Source organism: Neophocaena asiaeorientalis, unplaced genomic scaffold (assembly GCF_003031525.2).
Source record: "Neophocaena asiaeorientalis asiaeorientalis breed wild unplaced genomic scaffold, Neophocaena_asiaeorientalis_V1.1 scaffold670, whole genome shotgun sequence".
Lineage (NCBI taxonomy): Eukaryota > Metazoa > Chordata > Mammalia > Artiodactyla > Phocoenidae > Neophocaena > Neophocaena asiaeorientalis.
This window is the reverse complement of record NW_020175080.1, coordinates 122787-140127: the sequence shown is the minus strand read 5'-3', so window position 1 is coordinate 140127 and position 17341 is coordinate 122787. Positions and strand designations below refer to the sequence as shown.

Genomic DNA, 17341 nt, shown 5'->3' with positions numbered 1-17341 from the left:
TCAGCAGCTCCCAAATCAACAGGGTGCACCCTGGTTGTGGTGGCTGAATTCTTTATTTGGAATTTGATGTGACAGTCAGATGATCTCATCTTTGCTGACTTCTGTGCCTTCTAAGAATCCCCTCTGTCTTTCCCATCCTGTCCTGTCCTGTCCTGTCCTTTCCTCTCGAGTAGACTGATGAAGAGGATGAAGTTGAGGTAGGATGTTTATAAACACAAAGAATGCCACGTGTGACCTTCTCAAGCGTGCCGTGTAATCTAACCTGACATAAGCAGCATGAAGTGTCAGCCCTGTTCAGTGCTTTAAACCTTGCATGACTGTTTTCTGCTGGGTTTCCATGTGATCACTAACCCCCTTACATGGGTTCTCATCATGATGTGTGTGCCAGGGACTGACTGAAGGGTAACTGCATTTTCCAAGCTGTCCCTGAGTTCCAGGCCCTGTCAAAAGTGGCAGGGTCAGCAGATCTTTTCCTACTGATGGACAAATGGACAGAGGGGTGGGATGGGCAGCAGCTCCTCCCCCTGATCCTGGTGCAGATGCCAGAACCAGAGACCAAGGCAGGGCTGCTCAGCCCTGAAGGATGAGGAAGGAGCTGTGCAGATGGTACAAGTCACGGATGTGTCCCAGGCTCTAGCACCAGGGCTCATACACTGGATAAAAAGAGGGAGCCAGAAGTCTATGGAGCTGCTCTTTGCAAACGTTATTCTAACTGACTTTTTATTTTTCATCCAGATGTTTGGCATTGTGTGCATATGGCCTGATATTCTAGCATACCTCTTGTAAAACATATATGCTGTCTTTCTTCAGCTAGAATTAGAGAATATCATCATGTGAGTGTAATGCTTGTGAAAACAACTAAATTTTTGACACAAGGAGAAGTAGTGAGTGTTGCCAAACTCAGTTTCAGCATGAATTTCTGTGCCATGTTCTGATCTGGGCCCTGAATCAAAGCCTTTTGGGGCCTTTGGCAAGTCACTTAATCTTGGATGGCCTCAGTTTCCTTCTCTGTAAAGTGAGGTGGGACTAGTTCTGGAAAAATCCTTCCCAACTCCTAACACGGTATGATCCTGTAACTGAATCCCACTTTTCAACTTGTACCATCTTAAGTGATATATGAGAAACTTCTAACTGCTTTCTGGCACTACGTTTTGAAAAATAAATCTCACTATATTTGATAAACAAGCATATTTCAATGCTCCTATCAAGGCTGTGGTGTTAGAAACAGATTTGATTTCTGAATTTTTCCCAGAGTTGAGGTCTGTTGCCTCTTGCTGGCTCCCACTGAGGGGATCTGCAGTGAGCTGGGAGACCCACTACCTGGAGGGATGGGTGTGGTCCTTCTGGGGCCAAGGATCCTCTTTCTGATAAGAGAACTTCCCGGATATGCAGATGCTTTGTCATTAGTTCATTGACCCCTCATTGACTGCCCATCACTAACTTGTTTGCAGAATGCACGTAAACAAAAGACAGAGAAGAGAAGGCTTTCCTCAACTAAAGGTTTTCTAAGCTTGAGTTGGCTTTTAGTCACCTCACGCCCTAACCCCCCTTGCTCTTGCAGTCTGGCAAGTTCTCCAGCGGTTCCCCGGCGCCCCCGAGCCAGCCACAAGGCCTGAGCTATGCCGAGGATGCTGCCGAGCACGAGAACATGAAGGCTGTGCTGAAAACCTCGTCCCCTGCCTTGGAGGACGCCACCCCCGTGCTGGGCGTCCGTACACGCAGCCGAGCAAGCCGAGGTAACGCCCTCTTCCAGGGTGGCCACCCCATGGTGTCGGTCCCCGCCACAGGGTACAGATTACTGTGCCCAGGAAGTGGCCGCTCAGGGCCGTCCACTCCCCAGGGTTCTCCGTGCTGACGTCATCATACTTTCCTTCACTCACACCTTTGTGACCCACCTTCAGTAGCTTCATCTCAAAAACAAGCAACCCTTCCCAAAAGCACAACTTAATTCGAACAAGAGGAATTAGTATTGTGAAGGAATCCTCCTGGGTTAAAGCCCCCAGGCCAAATTGAGCCAGCCATTTATTCTTGTAAATAAGGTCTTATTGGAACACAGCCACCCTTCCTTGTGTGTGTGTTGTCTAGGTGCTTTTGCACTGCGGTGGCAGAGTGGAAGGGTTGCGACAGAGACTACAGGGACCATAGAGACTAATGTTTTTACTCTCAGGTGGGGTACAGAAAAAGTTTGATGACCCTTGGATTAAAACGCTATCCCTTTTTGCCTCTGAAATCCTTGGAGGCAGAGAGGAAACTAAAACTTCAAGATGGTAAAGACAGATAAGAGTTTCCAGGTTTGTTTCATAACCTGGAAGGGACTTTTTGTTTTAATTAAGAATTGAGATGCACTTTGCATCTGAGAATGTTTACCCGTATTTCCCTGGTCTAGTCTGATGCCACATGAACCTTCCTAAGTTTCCTCGCTGCCTGCAGGATCCAGCCCATGCGATTCATGCTGTTGTTTGAGGTTCCCTGGGGTCTGGTCCCCTCCTGGCTCCCACACTTGGCTTTCACTCAGCCCCACATTGTGGGCAGTGCCCTACTCTGCACACCCTGTGTCTGCCTGAGCCCCTGCCATTGCTCATCCCGTCCCCTCTCCTCTGCCTGTCCCCTCTTCACCTCCAGAATCCACCTCCTCCGCGTTCTCTGCCTTGCCATGTACTCCTGAGACCCCAGTTTAGGTCTCAGGAACTTAAAAACTTTATAACTAAAGAGGATGAACTCCTGGAGGACCAGCTTTGTCCTCTTGGTGTTTGCTTAGCACACAAGCTAGAAGAAACCATGTATTTATTGCCCACATTGGAATGTTTTAGTGTGTAAAAGGGGTTCAAGTAGTAATTACAGTGGGAAAATAAATAAAACTGTGCAGTCTGGGTGAACTGGATCATGGGTTACCTTACACATCACAGAACCTCAGTAACGAATGAGAGTGTGCAGCGCCCATCAGGCCCTTGCTAGGCTCCAGCGAACATCCAGGCTCACAAGATGTTAGGAAGGCAGCCAAGATCTAGAGGGCTGTGACCTGGAGAAACTCCTGAGAAGACCCAACAGTGACTTCTATCTAGCTTTGCTGACTGCCCTTTTTTTAAATTTTAATTTTGCTGTTGTCAACTATGTTAAGTATTAAAAAATGATGATAGGAATAACAACTTTAACATAAAAGAAAAAACAAAGGCAGTTCCAGGTGTTCTTTGGCAGGAAGGGAGTCACGTGGTGCATATAGTTTCTTGTATCTTCTTGTGAACCAAGGGCCACAAGCTGCTCTAGAGGAGGAGGGTTGAAGGGGCTTCCAGGCTGAGTTCTAGATCCATAAGGTTTACGCGGGATTCCCAAGTGGAGCTGCACTTCAGGCTATTTTATAAATGACCAAATGTTCTTCTTATTTCACATGAGTATAGTGTCACTGAATCTAGTTCCTTCTCCTCTTCTCAACGTTGGATCTTTAACAGGGCTTTTACTCTGTGATATACAGCTTAGACTATGCCGGAAAAAGGGCCGCCTCCACCCACCCTTCCCCAGTGTTATCCTGACTGAGACACAGATGATAAGTAGAAAAGTCATGCCTCCTACTACAGTCTTGATTCCCAGACTATACCCCAAATACATGCAGGTATTATTATTACATCAAAGAATCACAGATTAGGTTCTCTGGGATTTGGTCTTTCCAAACCCTCTGACTTTTAGGTAGTTTTGGATGTGGAATTAGGGAAAGAAAATAAATTATGATTTGGCAACGCAAAGGCAGCCTTTTGGTGACCAACATCAGACGGACGCAGCTATGACAAACCACAGTCCTGAGCACTTCGTGTGGGACATTCTGATTGTCTGGTTTTCTATGTGGAAAGAAAGATGCCCTCTTCTTGGCCAGTGCTGTCTATAAAATGCCTCCATTTCTCAGAAAAACCAAGAAGTGACAGGAGAGAGAGAGAGTGTGTAAATAAGACAGAATATAAGAGGAGAGAAGAAAGTGGGGAAGGTCAGAAGTTGAAGAAAATTATAGCATTAAATGCTGAGCAGTAGTGACTGTCAGTCTAGACAAAGTGTAAAACAAGGATAAAAATAAAATAAAGCAGCTTTGCAGTGTTGGGGGGTATGGGGATGGGAATCACTGGCCTCCCAAAAGGCCTAGGACATCCCATGCATGAGTCTGTCTGTGTCTCAGCAGCTCTTGCAGGCTTTGTCTTCTAGGCTAACCGTGGACACCAGGAGATCAAGGGCAGCATTAGTACCTGCGCCACGGTGACCCCAGCCATCAGGAGTCTTGAGCCACTGTACCTTGGTGGATGCAAGGGTAGTGCAATGAAAGCCACCTTGGGAGATGGAGTCCAGTATCTCTAATGGAATGTAACATGCTGTGCTAATTTTAAAAGAGAAAATAGAAAATCCTTCCTGACTGGAAAGGACAAAGAGAAAAAGATATTGCTAGGTTTGTACAATATGGGTTCCTTTTCACTAATTGACAAAAGGGATTAGAAAGGAAAGCTGTTCAGTTTCTCTGCACATGCAGAGACTTCTGCTTCCAGGTGGCATGTCGTAGGGAGGAACAAGCCACAACTCCTGCTGCCATAACCAGAAACTTTAATAAAATAACAAAAGCTTTCTCTCAAAATCCATCAGGGAACTGTGAAAGGGAAGAGGACTAGACAAACTAGAATTCTAGGTGAGCTGAGAGCACCTCTCTAAGAGCATTTGCCAAGTCTGGGCACAGGCTGAGAATGGGACTTGCCATGCGCAGAGTGACTTTAATAGTAAAGAGAAGCCAGCAGGACTTCTGGTGGTCATGTGAGCTGGCGTAAGAGGTTGGAGCTAGAGGAGCTTCAAATGCAGACAGTTTTCTCCATGAGACATTTGCAAAGTGCTGGGGCAGCATGGGGAGGGGGAGGCTGGGCCAGAAAGGCTGCAGGAAATCTCCTACAGTCTTGAAGTTCTGAGGAAACAAAGACAAGCTAGAGTAAGCGCCTTCAACAAATGCATACAGATAGTTAAAGACAGAATATTTAAAGACAGGGGTGGACTGATACTCAATGAAAACTGCTATCTGGCCCCAACCCTGCTCAGTCCTTCACTGTGTCTGCTTAACAGGAAAGGGTAAAGACTGGAGAAAAATGACACCGACTTCAGTCTCTGCATTCTTTTCTACACAAAGTCCAGTGCATAGTCAAAATTATGAGCCAAGAGAACATGAAAACATGGCTGACAAGAAGAAAAGTAGAGCAGCAGATCCACAGGTGATCCAGATGTTGAAATTTGCAGTCAAATTTAACCATTTATAAGTGTTAACGAAAATAAAGGAAAATAGAGGCAAATTGATAAAAAGGTTGAAATTTATAAGAAAGAATCAAATGGAAATTCTAGAACTGAAAAAAAGAAAGATTTAAAACGATTAACTGATATCATGGGTTTAACAGCAGACTGGTCCCAGCAAAAGAGATTAGTGAATTCAAACAACACGGGTTAATAGAAAATGTACAAACTGAAGCATGGTGAGAAAAAATGGAACAAAATGTAAGAGATATGTGGGACACAGTCAAATGGTCTAATGTGTCTGTAACTGGAGTACTAAAAAGAAAAGATGGGTAAAAAGAAAAATTAAAGAAACAATGGCTGAGAATTTCCCAAAGGCTCATGATAGATATCAACCCACATATTTAAAACACATAACAAATCCAAGGAGAGTAAACTCAAAGAAAACCACATCTAGGCATACCATGGGCAAACTGCCAAAAACCAAAGATATAAATAAAATCTTTAAAACAGCCAGAGAGAAAAGAATGTACTTTCTAAGGAGCAACAGTAAGAATGATGACTCACTATTGACAGAAGCTATGGAAGTCAGAAGAAAGTGGAATGGCATCTTTAAATTGCCAAAAAGAGAACTTTCTAATCTAGAAGTCTATACCCAGGGAGATTCTTTCAAAAACAAAGGTAAGCATTTATTACATTAATATAATATCTATTTGGATATAATTATTTTCCTTTTAGACTATTTCTTTAAGTTAGATTTTTAAGGGAAAAATTAGTTACAGTGTTTTCTTTCAAACTACAGTTTACATATTTTCAAAAGTAAAGTTCAAATAAAGTGATATAGTCCTATCATGGTCTATAATGCTTTATCCCCTCCACCATATGTCTATCTATATATATTCATATATATTACATATAATAATTTTACAGACATCTCAGTATATATAAATGCCTGGCTAACACTTGGGAGACCATGGGGAGCCAAATGGCCCCTTGGAGTCTGTAAGTTATGGGCAGTGTTCTCCTGTGGCTGTATGTGCGTGTAGAGGTTCCAGAAAGAGAAGCATATACACGACCAAGAAGAATGGGCATAAATGGTAATCAGGTAGTGACAACAGTAACCAAGGGGCGAGGGGATAAGAAAGCAGAACCAAGAATGAGGTCATGAGAAAATGATGGCATCACAAAACCGAGTCTGACAGTCCTGGACAAATGGCAAGATGTTCCTTGTAAGCATCTCCTGACCCATCACAGTGAAAGCAGATTCCCAGGAATGTATAAGATGAAAGTATAGGTAATTCTCATGGAAAGATCAGATGATGCCTTCATTTCTGGCTCATCAGGAGCAAATTATATTATATTATGAGCAAAGACACTTGATTGAGCTTTGTGTGTTTTGGGAAGGGTAGCTTGGCATTTCAAAATGAGGCACAGAATTATAAATCAGTAGGTAAAAGGGAAAACAGGAAATTGCTGGGCAAAAAGCAATTGCTGTATTGATGGCTCTGCTATGAGGAGGGCCGTGGTTCAGAGGCTCCGCAGAGCCCCAGCCTGAGAGCTGTGCCACTATGAGGCCTCTTGCCTCCAACTTGAACACCTGGACCAGCCTGAGAATGCAGAAAAATTCAGCAATTTCAAATATTCGTTTCTGAGAAGAACATATTTTTAAAGGGTTTTATGATGCTGAAAAAGCTAGTCTTCTGATGGAAGCAAGTAGATCAAACTCCCTTGGGCACAAGCAGAAAAAGTAAAATGTCCTGACTTTGTATATCCCAGTGTTGTAGGTCTGCTCCCGCTCATAACGCAAAACGATTTTTATAAATGACCACAACAAAGACGTTGTCATCAGAAAGCATTGTTGTCCTATGGCCACAGGTCTCAAATAGTGCAGGTGGTCCAACACTGGAATCCTGGTACTCCTTTTGCAACGTGTTTATTTAATTCAGTCATGTGAACTTTACTAGCAGAAATTATGACTAAATTATAGCATATTACATATTTGCAGTGAACTTTCAACCACAAACACATGTCTATAAAATGTGCAGTCTACTGAACTGTAATCAACTATTCCCAACTATTTCTATCAATATCCAAACACCGGACGTTTTGAAAAATTAGTATAGCAATATAGAATTCAAAATTTAAGGTATAGATTTACTAACATTTTTTCACCTGTGGTTTGAGAAAAGCTGACTGTTCTTCAGCTTTAGCTGGACCTTGGACAAGTTCAGGGTACCTGTGTTCCAAAAACATAAAAGTCTGAGAACACTCACCTACAGGATTTTAAAGTTGTATGTCTATTACAAAGAGAAGTAGAGGTAGAGGAAATTCACACTTTTGAGCACACTGTACATCTTTTTTCTTACAGAAGCATATTTCGCATCTTAGAGAAGAGATTTCACAAGGAAGCTGATCAGTCACAAAGGCACAGTTTTTGATGAATTAAAATAGCATTCATTTCTAAGTGTTTAATATGACTTGGGAACCCATGTTTTTGTGGTATTTTCTTCTTGCTGGTCTAGGGGCAGATGCTTTTATACCAGACTTGGACTGTCTCAACATACAGCTATTTATAAACATATTTTTTCTGGTCAGGGAGCAGATGAATGTACCAAAGAAAATGTTGTGTTAACTCCCTTTTCCTGGTAGAAGAGGACAATCCTGTTATGATTTTTAAAGGCTAGTTAATCCAAAGATAAGCTATATGTTACAAAATCCATTGATTTTTATTTAACTGAATGAGAAGTTGGGGCTAATTGACATTCGCTAGGCACATACAACCACAGATGGGGAGCTGACTTAACAAATGTCTCTGGACATTTCTGGAAGCACTCAACTGGGTATCTGTGATGTACATAGCAGCACACGGCGTGGGAAGTCTGCCCTTCCACGACCACAGGACCTGGCAGGTGGAGGCACATCCACGACAGGGAGAGAAGACATCACAGCTGTGTGACAGGGTAGTATGACATAAGGGCCCCAGGTATGGATTCATGGGAGGTCAGAATCTGGAGGGTGATGGTCACAGGTCACTGTGGTGCCCCTGCAGTGGGGACGGGGGAACACCCTTAGATCCATCAGGAGGCTCAACCCTGGCTCTGGCCTCTGCTGTGCTCTGTTGCTGACGAGCTTTGCTGCTGCAGGAGCAGTGCTGTGTTTTCCTTCTCTCTGAGTACCTCGTGCTCTCTGGTTGTTTAATTCTTCAGGATCCACTAGTTCATGGACTGTGGGAATGGATGACTCGCCTAGTGTCACGGGTGATGCAGCTGATGAGATCATGGACCGCATCGTCAAGTCAGCCACCCAAGTGCCCAGTCAGCGAGTGGTGCCGCGGGAGAGGAAGCGCTCCCGGGCCAACCGGAAGTCTCGTAAGTGCCTTGGAGTTAGGATGTGGGACTCTGCCTGCAGGGACCAGCCCTCCAGTTCTGTATGACCCAGGAAGGGCAGGGACTCAGAGGTGGGCTCCGGTGAATTGTCAGTGGTGCCCGGAGGGCCCACCTGTGCCCATCGACAAAAGATTTCGTGCTGGACAGTCAGCATTGGCCACTAGGGAGGAGGGATACTGCAGCCACCTGTCCAGTGTATTTGCTGTTTCTGGTCAGACCTCCCCCAATTCACACTTTGTCCCCAGGAAGGTGTGAAAGGCCCTTAGATGACTCTGGTGTGTAGGGGTGGGCACAGTGGGACCCGTTGCCAAGTACTGCCCTGGATGCTTTGCTGAGGCCATATTATTGCCCCTCACCCAGCATCAGGGGCTACTTTCTGGGCTGGAGACTGTCCCCCCAGGGGTTCACTGCTGCTCATGGGCATATGCTGAAGGTGAAACCAGGGGTGGCAGCGATTTTCGGTTCTTAGGATGCTTGAAATAGTTCATGTTAGCCTAGGTTCACCAGTTGTTTTTTTTTCCTACCAAACAGAGGATTCAACTAAATCAAAGCGACTTATTTGCCCTTGTAGTCTCAGCCTGTTACCTGCCCCTATCCACCGAATGACGGGTGTGGAGTTGCCTCTGTGGGCACCATGCTGACTCTCACAGGGATGGCTCGCTGTAGAGAAGCAGGGTTCTCTAAACCTTTGACATCTGCCTTCATGGCCGTGGCCCTAGTGCGTTTCAGAAGAGACCTCAGCCCCCAAGCTTTGGCCTGGTGCTGGTCACTCAAGATCAATCCCTAGGACAGGGATTTATGATGTTTTGTAAAGAGGAAATCTGGCTGCCTCCTCATTTCCTGGCTCCCAAAAGTGAAAGGAGGGAGAGTGGCTGTCAGGAGGCAGGAGTTCAGTAAGAACTCAAACTCAGAGCCCCCCAGGCGCCGCCACCTTTGAGATTCGTACAAGAGGTGACTGAGTTTTGGGCTGCATATTTTGGACGCCTTGGTTCTGTTTGACCCGTTGACGTGCTTGTTTCCAGGGTAAAGAACACTAAACCAAATTGCTGCAGACTCTCGGACCCTGCTCATTTTATATCATTGGCTTTAGATTCTGACAGGAATTTTTCCCCAGAAAAGAAAGTATCACTTGACACCTCCACCAGGGAGAAGCAGAGTTTCTCAAACCACAGGACTTGGGGGCTGGGGGATGTGATTCTCATTCAGTGAGATGAGTGGTTGAGAGTCTGTTTTCACCACACTCCTAGATGAGGTCCATCCTGCTGGTACACACTTTGAGTAACTTTTTTTTTTTAAGACTTTAATTTTATTTATTTACTTTTGCTGTGTTACGTCTTCGTTTCTGTGCGAGGGCTTCCCCTGTGGCAAGCGGGGGTCACTCTTCATCGTGGTGCGCGGGCCTCTCACTATCACGTCCTCTCTTGTTGCGGAGCACAGGCTCCAGACGCGCAGGCTCAGTAGTTGTGGCTCACGGGCCTAGTTGCTCCGCGGCATGTGGGATCCTCCCAGACCAGGGCTCGAACCCGTGTCCCCTGCATTAGCAGGCAGACTCTCAACCACTGTGCCACCAGGGAAGCCCCTGAGTAACTTCTTGAACTGTGGCTCTCAACCATGGCTGCACATTAGAACTTTCTGCAGAGCTTTAAAATGTCCAGGTGTCTGGGCTGTACCCAAGCTGACCACCTGAGAACCTCTGTGGTTGGGCCCTGCCCAGGCCCCTTGGGTGATTCGTGGCCTTAGGAGAAGGACTCTTGTTCCACTCTGTGTGCCCCCTGCCACATTCCCTCTGTTCTTTAAATGGAAAACTATCATTCAGGGGCACTGGCTTTTTACATCTTCAGAAATATGTTTGTGGGCTCCAACATCAATATCTAAGACCTTTACATTTATTTTTTCCGACATTTCACTGTTTCCTGGTGCTGCTGTGAATTCTTTGCCATTCTCTTGGGGCTCCCATGTAAGACCTTGGCTAGGGACTTGCTATTTAAAGTTGTTCCTCAGACAGTATGGGCACCTCTTGGAGGCTGGTTAGAAATGCATATTCATGGGGACCTCTCCAGGGCAACTGATTCAGAATCTGCATTTAACAAGATCCCCAGGGGACCCCATGCACGATAACGTGGAGGGGGTCAATGGGGTATGAGGCCAGGACTGGAACTGCAGGATCCCCAGGTGTGCACATCTTGGGGAGCAAACTCATCTCCAGAGGGGTGAGGCTGACCCACACTCTCTCCACACTGCATGCTCCAGGCCAGGCCGGCAAAGCACTTGCCTTTTTGCCTGTCTGAAGCGTGTGAAATAGTATTCCTTATGGTTTTCACTTACTTTTCCCTGCTAGTGTACTAGGAAGGTCGAGCCTCTTGTGATTTGCATCTCTTCTTTTGTGTATGGCTTGTCCATACCATTTGCCTGTTTTTCTCTTGCTCTTTTTCATGAACAGAAATCTCTTTCTTAAATAGTTTTTTAAATGAAACTTATGAGAGGCTTTTTCAGGTGCCTTAAGTAGATTATCTTCAGTATTTGCCCTTTATTGCCCTCCTCTTATTTACTTCAATAAACCGGTAAGCAAATGGCAGAAATTTTGCACCAGTTAATGCCTGGCCTTCCTGCAGTGGGCAACCTTAGTGCAAGAGTCTCCACTGGGAGGAGCTGGGAAAAGCATGTGGGGAATCAGACCACGGGAGAGGAGTTGAGAAAGGATGCCAGGTCAGGGAGTGCCCTCCAGAAGGTGGGCAGGGTTGGGTCAGGGACCTCAGAAAAGGAGATTGCCTGAGAGGGGCCTGGCCCAGGGTATGTACTCCTCCTATAGGTTACATGTCTGTGTTGGCAAAGAGTGTTGGCCCTGCCCTCTGGTCTAGAGAGAACCAGATTCTTAGAGAGACACAGAATGTCACTGGGAACAATAACACAGCCATAATGAGTTTTCCTCTTCAATCTGGCCAGAGAGAAATTTTGCCTGTTTTTGTGGTTGACGTAAAATAATTTCCTGTGGTATCGTTTCCATTCCAATCTTATGCAAAACAGCCCTATATTCTTTTTATTTAGCCCAACACATTTTGTCCTGTGATGCAGTTACTACAACAAATACAGCACTGCATGTATGTAAATGTTTATCTGTAGCAGGTTTAGTTAATTAGTAATGGCACCATCCACAGAAATGTAAGATGGGGGAAGTTACTTTGATTTCTAATATAAAGGGATGTAAACTCTAGCTTTTCATAAGAAGTTAAAGGAATGAGAAAAAAACAGTTTGCAAAATCGATGTGAAGTGTTGGGCTGGGGCCTCACCCTGAAACGATGCTGCGTTTGATTTGATTGTGTAATGGTGGCCATGTGGCAAGTGGGTAAACGAATAACCAGCATATTTGGGCTATACCTCATTTGGCTAAAGACAATAATCGTCCAGCTATTGTATGAGACCAAACAGAATCCAGCTCATAACCTAGAAATTTATGACCTGCAAGACCCTCAAGAATCCTCTGAGATGCTTAAAACATCTGCTTTCGTGTTTGATGCTGGTGGCTAGGCCTACATCCACCAAATGTCCTGCTTAAAGCCTGAAATATGCAGCCAGTTGGGACTCACCGAGGGCACCGTAATGGATTCGCAGGTTCCCAGGCTCTGCCCCTTCTGTTGTTTTCCCAGCTGGTGCCATTGGGGTCTCATTAAGTAAAATGTTTCGAATTGTCCAGTTGATTTCTAGCCTGTGAAATGTCAACACAACGCTCGTCATATGCTTCCCCAGATTCTGGCCACGGCTCTCAGGTCGGCTGGTGGAGATGGCCAAGAGAGCGTTCTCCAAGCTCTTTGTTTTCTTCTTATTTGGGTTTCTCTTTTCATCATACTGGGGCAAGTCCTTTGTCCCGGGGCTACTTGTTCTCTTAGGCCTCCCGGATGTTGGTCTTCCCTAGAAAACCCTGAAGCTGACGGGCATCTGAGATCTCCTTCCCACTGTGATTCTGCAGGACGGGCCTGGGGCCTGGGGAAGAAAAGGACCCCTTGTGTTCTTTTCTGTGGGACCCAACTTCAGAAGAGGGTCTCTGCCCAGCTGGCTGCCTGCATGGAGCCATTACCCTGGACTATCACAGAGCAGAGCAGGGATTAGGGACTCATAATTGGCCTTTTTCTCTTTCCTGCTAGAGAGGCTGAATGCCCCCTCTCCTGTTGAGTTTCTCTTCAAGGGGAGTCTGGGCCCCACCTGGGACGTGACCGTGCAGTTTTGCACTCAGGGCTATATTTCTTTAAAAATGCAATCACTTCGATATGACCTACAAATAATCTAACAGTGTCTTAGGAACAAAAGAACAGTTTCTCAATGGGAAGGGCCAGAAGCCTGATTCTAGGGGCTGCTAGGAAAGGAACACTGAACTCTGACCTGACTTCAGGCTCTCATCTCACCCCATCTCTTATGAGGCTTCAACATTCCTCTTGAAGGGCATGTGACATATTCACGTTGATTCGATATAACTAAAATCTTATTTTACAGAATATTGAGGGGTGTTGCCATGCTATCTGTTAAGTAGGATTCCGTGGAGAAGGAGAACGAACGAATCTGAAAAAAAAATATTGAATCTGTTTTAGGGAAAATGGGAGATATGCCTCACAAAATATTAGATTGATCCCTGGAACTGATAAGCACTCAGCTTAGTTTAGTTGTGTCTAATTTTCCAAAGTGGTATTTGAAAATGTTCAGGAATTTTCCCACTAATCCCATTAAGAAAAATTTCCCTGCATGTTATTTACATAGTTCTTCCCTACTTAGAAATTTTATATTCTTTTATAGGGACAATGGAATGGGCCAGAGACTTTAAAACGGATGCCCTTAGAATACAGTAAAATAAGATGTCAGTGGAAAGGACCAAAGTCTCTCAATCAAATTTTTGTCTTCTCAACATCATTACTATTTACTCAGCACCTAATTATTCTTCGAGCTCATTAAAGCCGGACTGATTCCTCCTCTAAAGACAGCTAAGGGCAGCCACCCTTGTGTACAGGACACATGACAGGAAGATAAATAGAATAAGTCCAAGAGAGAATCAAAATCTTTTCCCTAAACCCAGGTGGAGAGTCACTGCATTTTAGAGGGCCAGCGTAAGGGTTCGTGCCTCTGGGGAGAAGTGCCACCCCCATTAGCACCCACTCCAGGCTTCGGGAGTACAGTGACCAGAGGGGATGGAGCTGACAGCGGCTCTAAGATTCACTGGGGCTCACTTTAAACCTATGGTGGGTGTCAAGCCCTTGTCACTAGAAAAGGAAGATGGGGAAGTAAGGAAGGCATTTGCAGCCTGGCTCTGCACTGGGAAGGTCTTGGAGGCAGGGCCGGATGGGCACAGGAAAGGGACTGTGAAGGGGTTTGATGGTGGTGGGCTGGGAGGCATGATTAGAAGTCTGTGGACAGGTGAGAGAAATGAGGCCCAGATCACAGCAGGTGCTATCAGAACAGACTCCAAGTCACCTGGAGACAGGTCCTAAACAAGGGTGTACGGGCCTTGTACCCAAGCCCAAAGGGGGTGGAAGCAGCCCCCTGCTCTAGAGCAGGGTCAGGCTGGTAACCAGGACTCTGATGTGGAAAGAAGCTTAGGTAGAAGCTTTGGGGTTAGACAGGTGGTGCCGGAAGAGCTTGGAAGGGTCTCACTGCCCTGAATGGCCCTCTGGTTGTTGTATTTTCGGACAAATCTCCCTTCCAAATTGGGAACTAGCACTTTGAAAAAGGAGGCTGGCTGTGTGTCCTCCACTGTGTCTGTCTGTATGCCAGGCACCCTTTTTCCCCAGAGTGGAAGTTCAAGAGGAGGGAGGATCAGTAAACAAGAGGAACCTGAGAATTTGTCTTTCCTGCGTAAGAGCAAAGTAGAGGGTTCTAGGAAGGGTGCTTTGGAAAGTGCCAAGCACCTTACTGCCAGGGGGTTACAGTAGTTCATTGCCTTTGCTGCCAAGTTCAGATGGAATCCAGTTCCATGCTTGGGAATTTGCATAGTCATACAGCCGAGGAGACTGTTCCCGTATAAATGGCTTGGCCTCACTGAGCCTCAGTCTTCTTTGGTACAGTGAAGGCGGTCGTGCCAGCCTCCCGGGATGGTTGTGAGAGTTAAGCGGGGCACCTATGACGGGTTCTCAGCACCCTCCTTCCCTTCACACTTCTGTCCAAGGGTCCCAAACATGGTAGGAATGTGAAGCTGCCTGCAAGCGTTTAGGAGCTGCCAGGGAAGTCACCCATGAGCCTGTGCACAGAAACCACACCTGCCCCCTTATCACTTTGCTCCCATCACCCTCCTGGCTCCTCGTCCACCATTGTCCACCTCACTTGGCCTGCTGTAATTTGTAGACCAGACCCATCTTCCCCTCTCTTTTTACCCCCAGGACACTGGTGCAATGGCTTGCCCCTGTGCACGGAAGCCTGGATTGTTAGCAATGTATGTGTCTAGTATTGTTGTGACATCCCAGTAAGCACTAAAGAGCTAGACTGCATCTGGAAAGGGGGAAGGCAGTTCTGTTCTGTCCAGGACTTGCAATAATGCTGAGAACTCTGAGCTCGGAAAGCAATGGAGAGAACTGTTTCATTTCTTTCCACCCAGGCCAGATTCCATCCCCTCCCTGTCCTCCCCAACAACGTGACTCACAAGAAGCAGTCTGCTTTTGCATTCCAACTGATTGCTTTCTGTTCAGTGCTTAGCTAGGAACCAAAGAGATTATTGAGGAGCACTGGGTGTGAACGTAGCCACAGATGTAGGAGGGAAGTGGGGTGGGGGCACTGCGCAGCCAAGACCGTGGCCAGACCAGTGGCTGTAGAAAGCACCTGATACCATAAGTATTGCTGAGAGCCATCTCAGCATGAGTGAACCTAGTTCCGGGTTAGGCAGAATTCGGAGACTTCAGCCCTATCACTACAAAGGCCGTTGCCTTCATGAGCGGCCCCCTTTCCCCGCATCTCACTCAGATGGCAGTGTTCTAAGTCAGGGATCTGAATCTCCTGGGGAGGTTAGAATGCACTGTTGGGGCCTCTCCCAGAGACCTTGGGTCTTTGTGCCCAGGCTGAATCTAAGAAGTCGAGTTTAAATCAACCAGGTCTGGGAACCTTGGCTTCTTGTCATTGTTATTCCACATTTTATTTTTTTAGCTTTTGATTTTGAAAGAATTTTAGACTTAACAAAAACGTCACAAAAATAGCACAGAGCGTTGCCTTACATCCTTCACTCAGCTTCCCGTCATGTTAACACCCAGGACAATGCATCAAAAAATTAACTCAGCTGCAGGCTTGACTCAGATTTCAGCATTTTCCCCCTAATGCCCTCTTTCTGTTCCACGATCCCACCCAGGGTCGCACGTTGCATTGTCGTCCTGTCTCCTTAGTCTCCTCTGATCTGTGGAGGACATTTCATGACCTTGACACTTTTGAAAAGTACCAGTCAGTTAGTTATTTTGTAGAATGCTGTCAATTTGGGAAACCTCTTCTTTTAATGGATGGGATTTTATGACAGAGGGTGGAAGTAAGAAAAATAACCCAAATGGTTAAATAATTGACGTTGACCAAAAAAACAAAAAAACCCAAACCCATGAAAATCCCACAGAATATCTAACATCGAATCGCTAAGAATGAAACACCTTAAAACGATTCCCGGTATTTAAGTCCAAAGAGGCAGGACTGGGCCTGCCGTTTTTCTCCAGTCGCAAACAGGTCCCTCCAGGAACAAGGGCTGCACAAATTGACAAGCAGCATTTGAATACCAGTGGGGCCAGTTACCTCCCAATCCCAAGAAGCAAACGTGTAAGGTATCTTCAAGTTCTGATATGAGCCCCTGTCATCCTAGACACAGCGCTCTTAGTATACTCGATAGAACAATTTTTAGGATCTTCGGGATTACAAAAAAACCCAAACACACACACACAACTTATTTCCAAATTACTTGACGTTATGTGCAAAAAATGAAAAAAAAAAAACAAAAAACCTGTCAGTGATCCAAAGGTAAAAGAGCACACATGTGGGTTTCCGTCACACAGAAGTAAAATTCGGTCCATTTGCCATCAACATGAAAGACTGTCAGAACACATGCTGCCAGGCGCGTCAGGGCACAGTTGTTTCCAGGGTGGGCTCTGATTCAAACGTCCTGGCCCCAGTCCTTCTCTTCCCCTTACTGTGTACGCAGGGCCCAGAGACTCGATCTCTCTATGCCGCTGCTGCTCGTTCCCCGGGGAGATGAGCACAGTCCCCATCTCATAGGGTTTCCACAGATATGGGGTGAGATAATCCATGGTAGCGCTCAGGAAATGGCAGCCACCACTGCCATTCTTCTCAGATGCACATCAGCAAAGAGTTGCCTGGGAGCACTTTATAGGATCGAAACATGTTTTTTCAATTCAAGGGAGGGGGGAAAGTAAGAGAAAACAAACTTGTGATTTTTCCGTGAGCGCCAGACCCCCCTGTGCTGCATGTTGACAGCAGAGGCACCTCTGTGTCAGACCCCGCTGCTGACATCGTGAGAGCTGTCCCAAGCGCCTGGGGCATCGAGTGGCTGCTGGTACCAGCAGAGTGACCCATGCCGTCTATGGAAGGAGTGTGAGGCAGACAGGGACAAACATTTCCAGGGCCTGTTCTCTGTTAAGCAGCTGCGGGGCGGGGAGGCTGTCACGTGTGACAGGCTAGCGAGCAGCTCTGCTGCAGCCAAGGCATTCAAGTGGGAAGCAGGAAGGGGGAGCAGTGGAGAGGGGCCCGGACGTTA

General features: G+C 46.1%; 1 protein-coding gene across 1 annotated transcript in view; it reads left to right on the top strand.

The window, feature by feature from the left end:
- FHOD3 (formin homology 2 domain containing 3) overlaps positions 1-17341 on the top strand; it is a 429142-nt gene that overhangs the window by 408156 nt on the left and 3645 nt on the right. Inside the window, 2 exon segments of the mRNA XM_024764148.1 lie at positions 1562-1736; positions 8448-8609. Coding sequence (XP_024619916.1) covers positions 1562-1736; positions 8448-8609 — 337 coding nt within the window.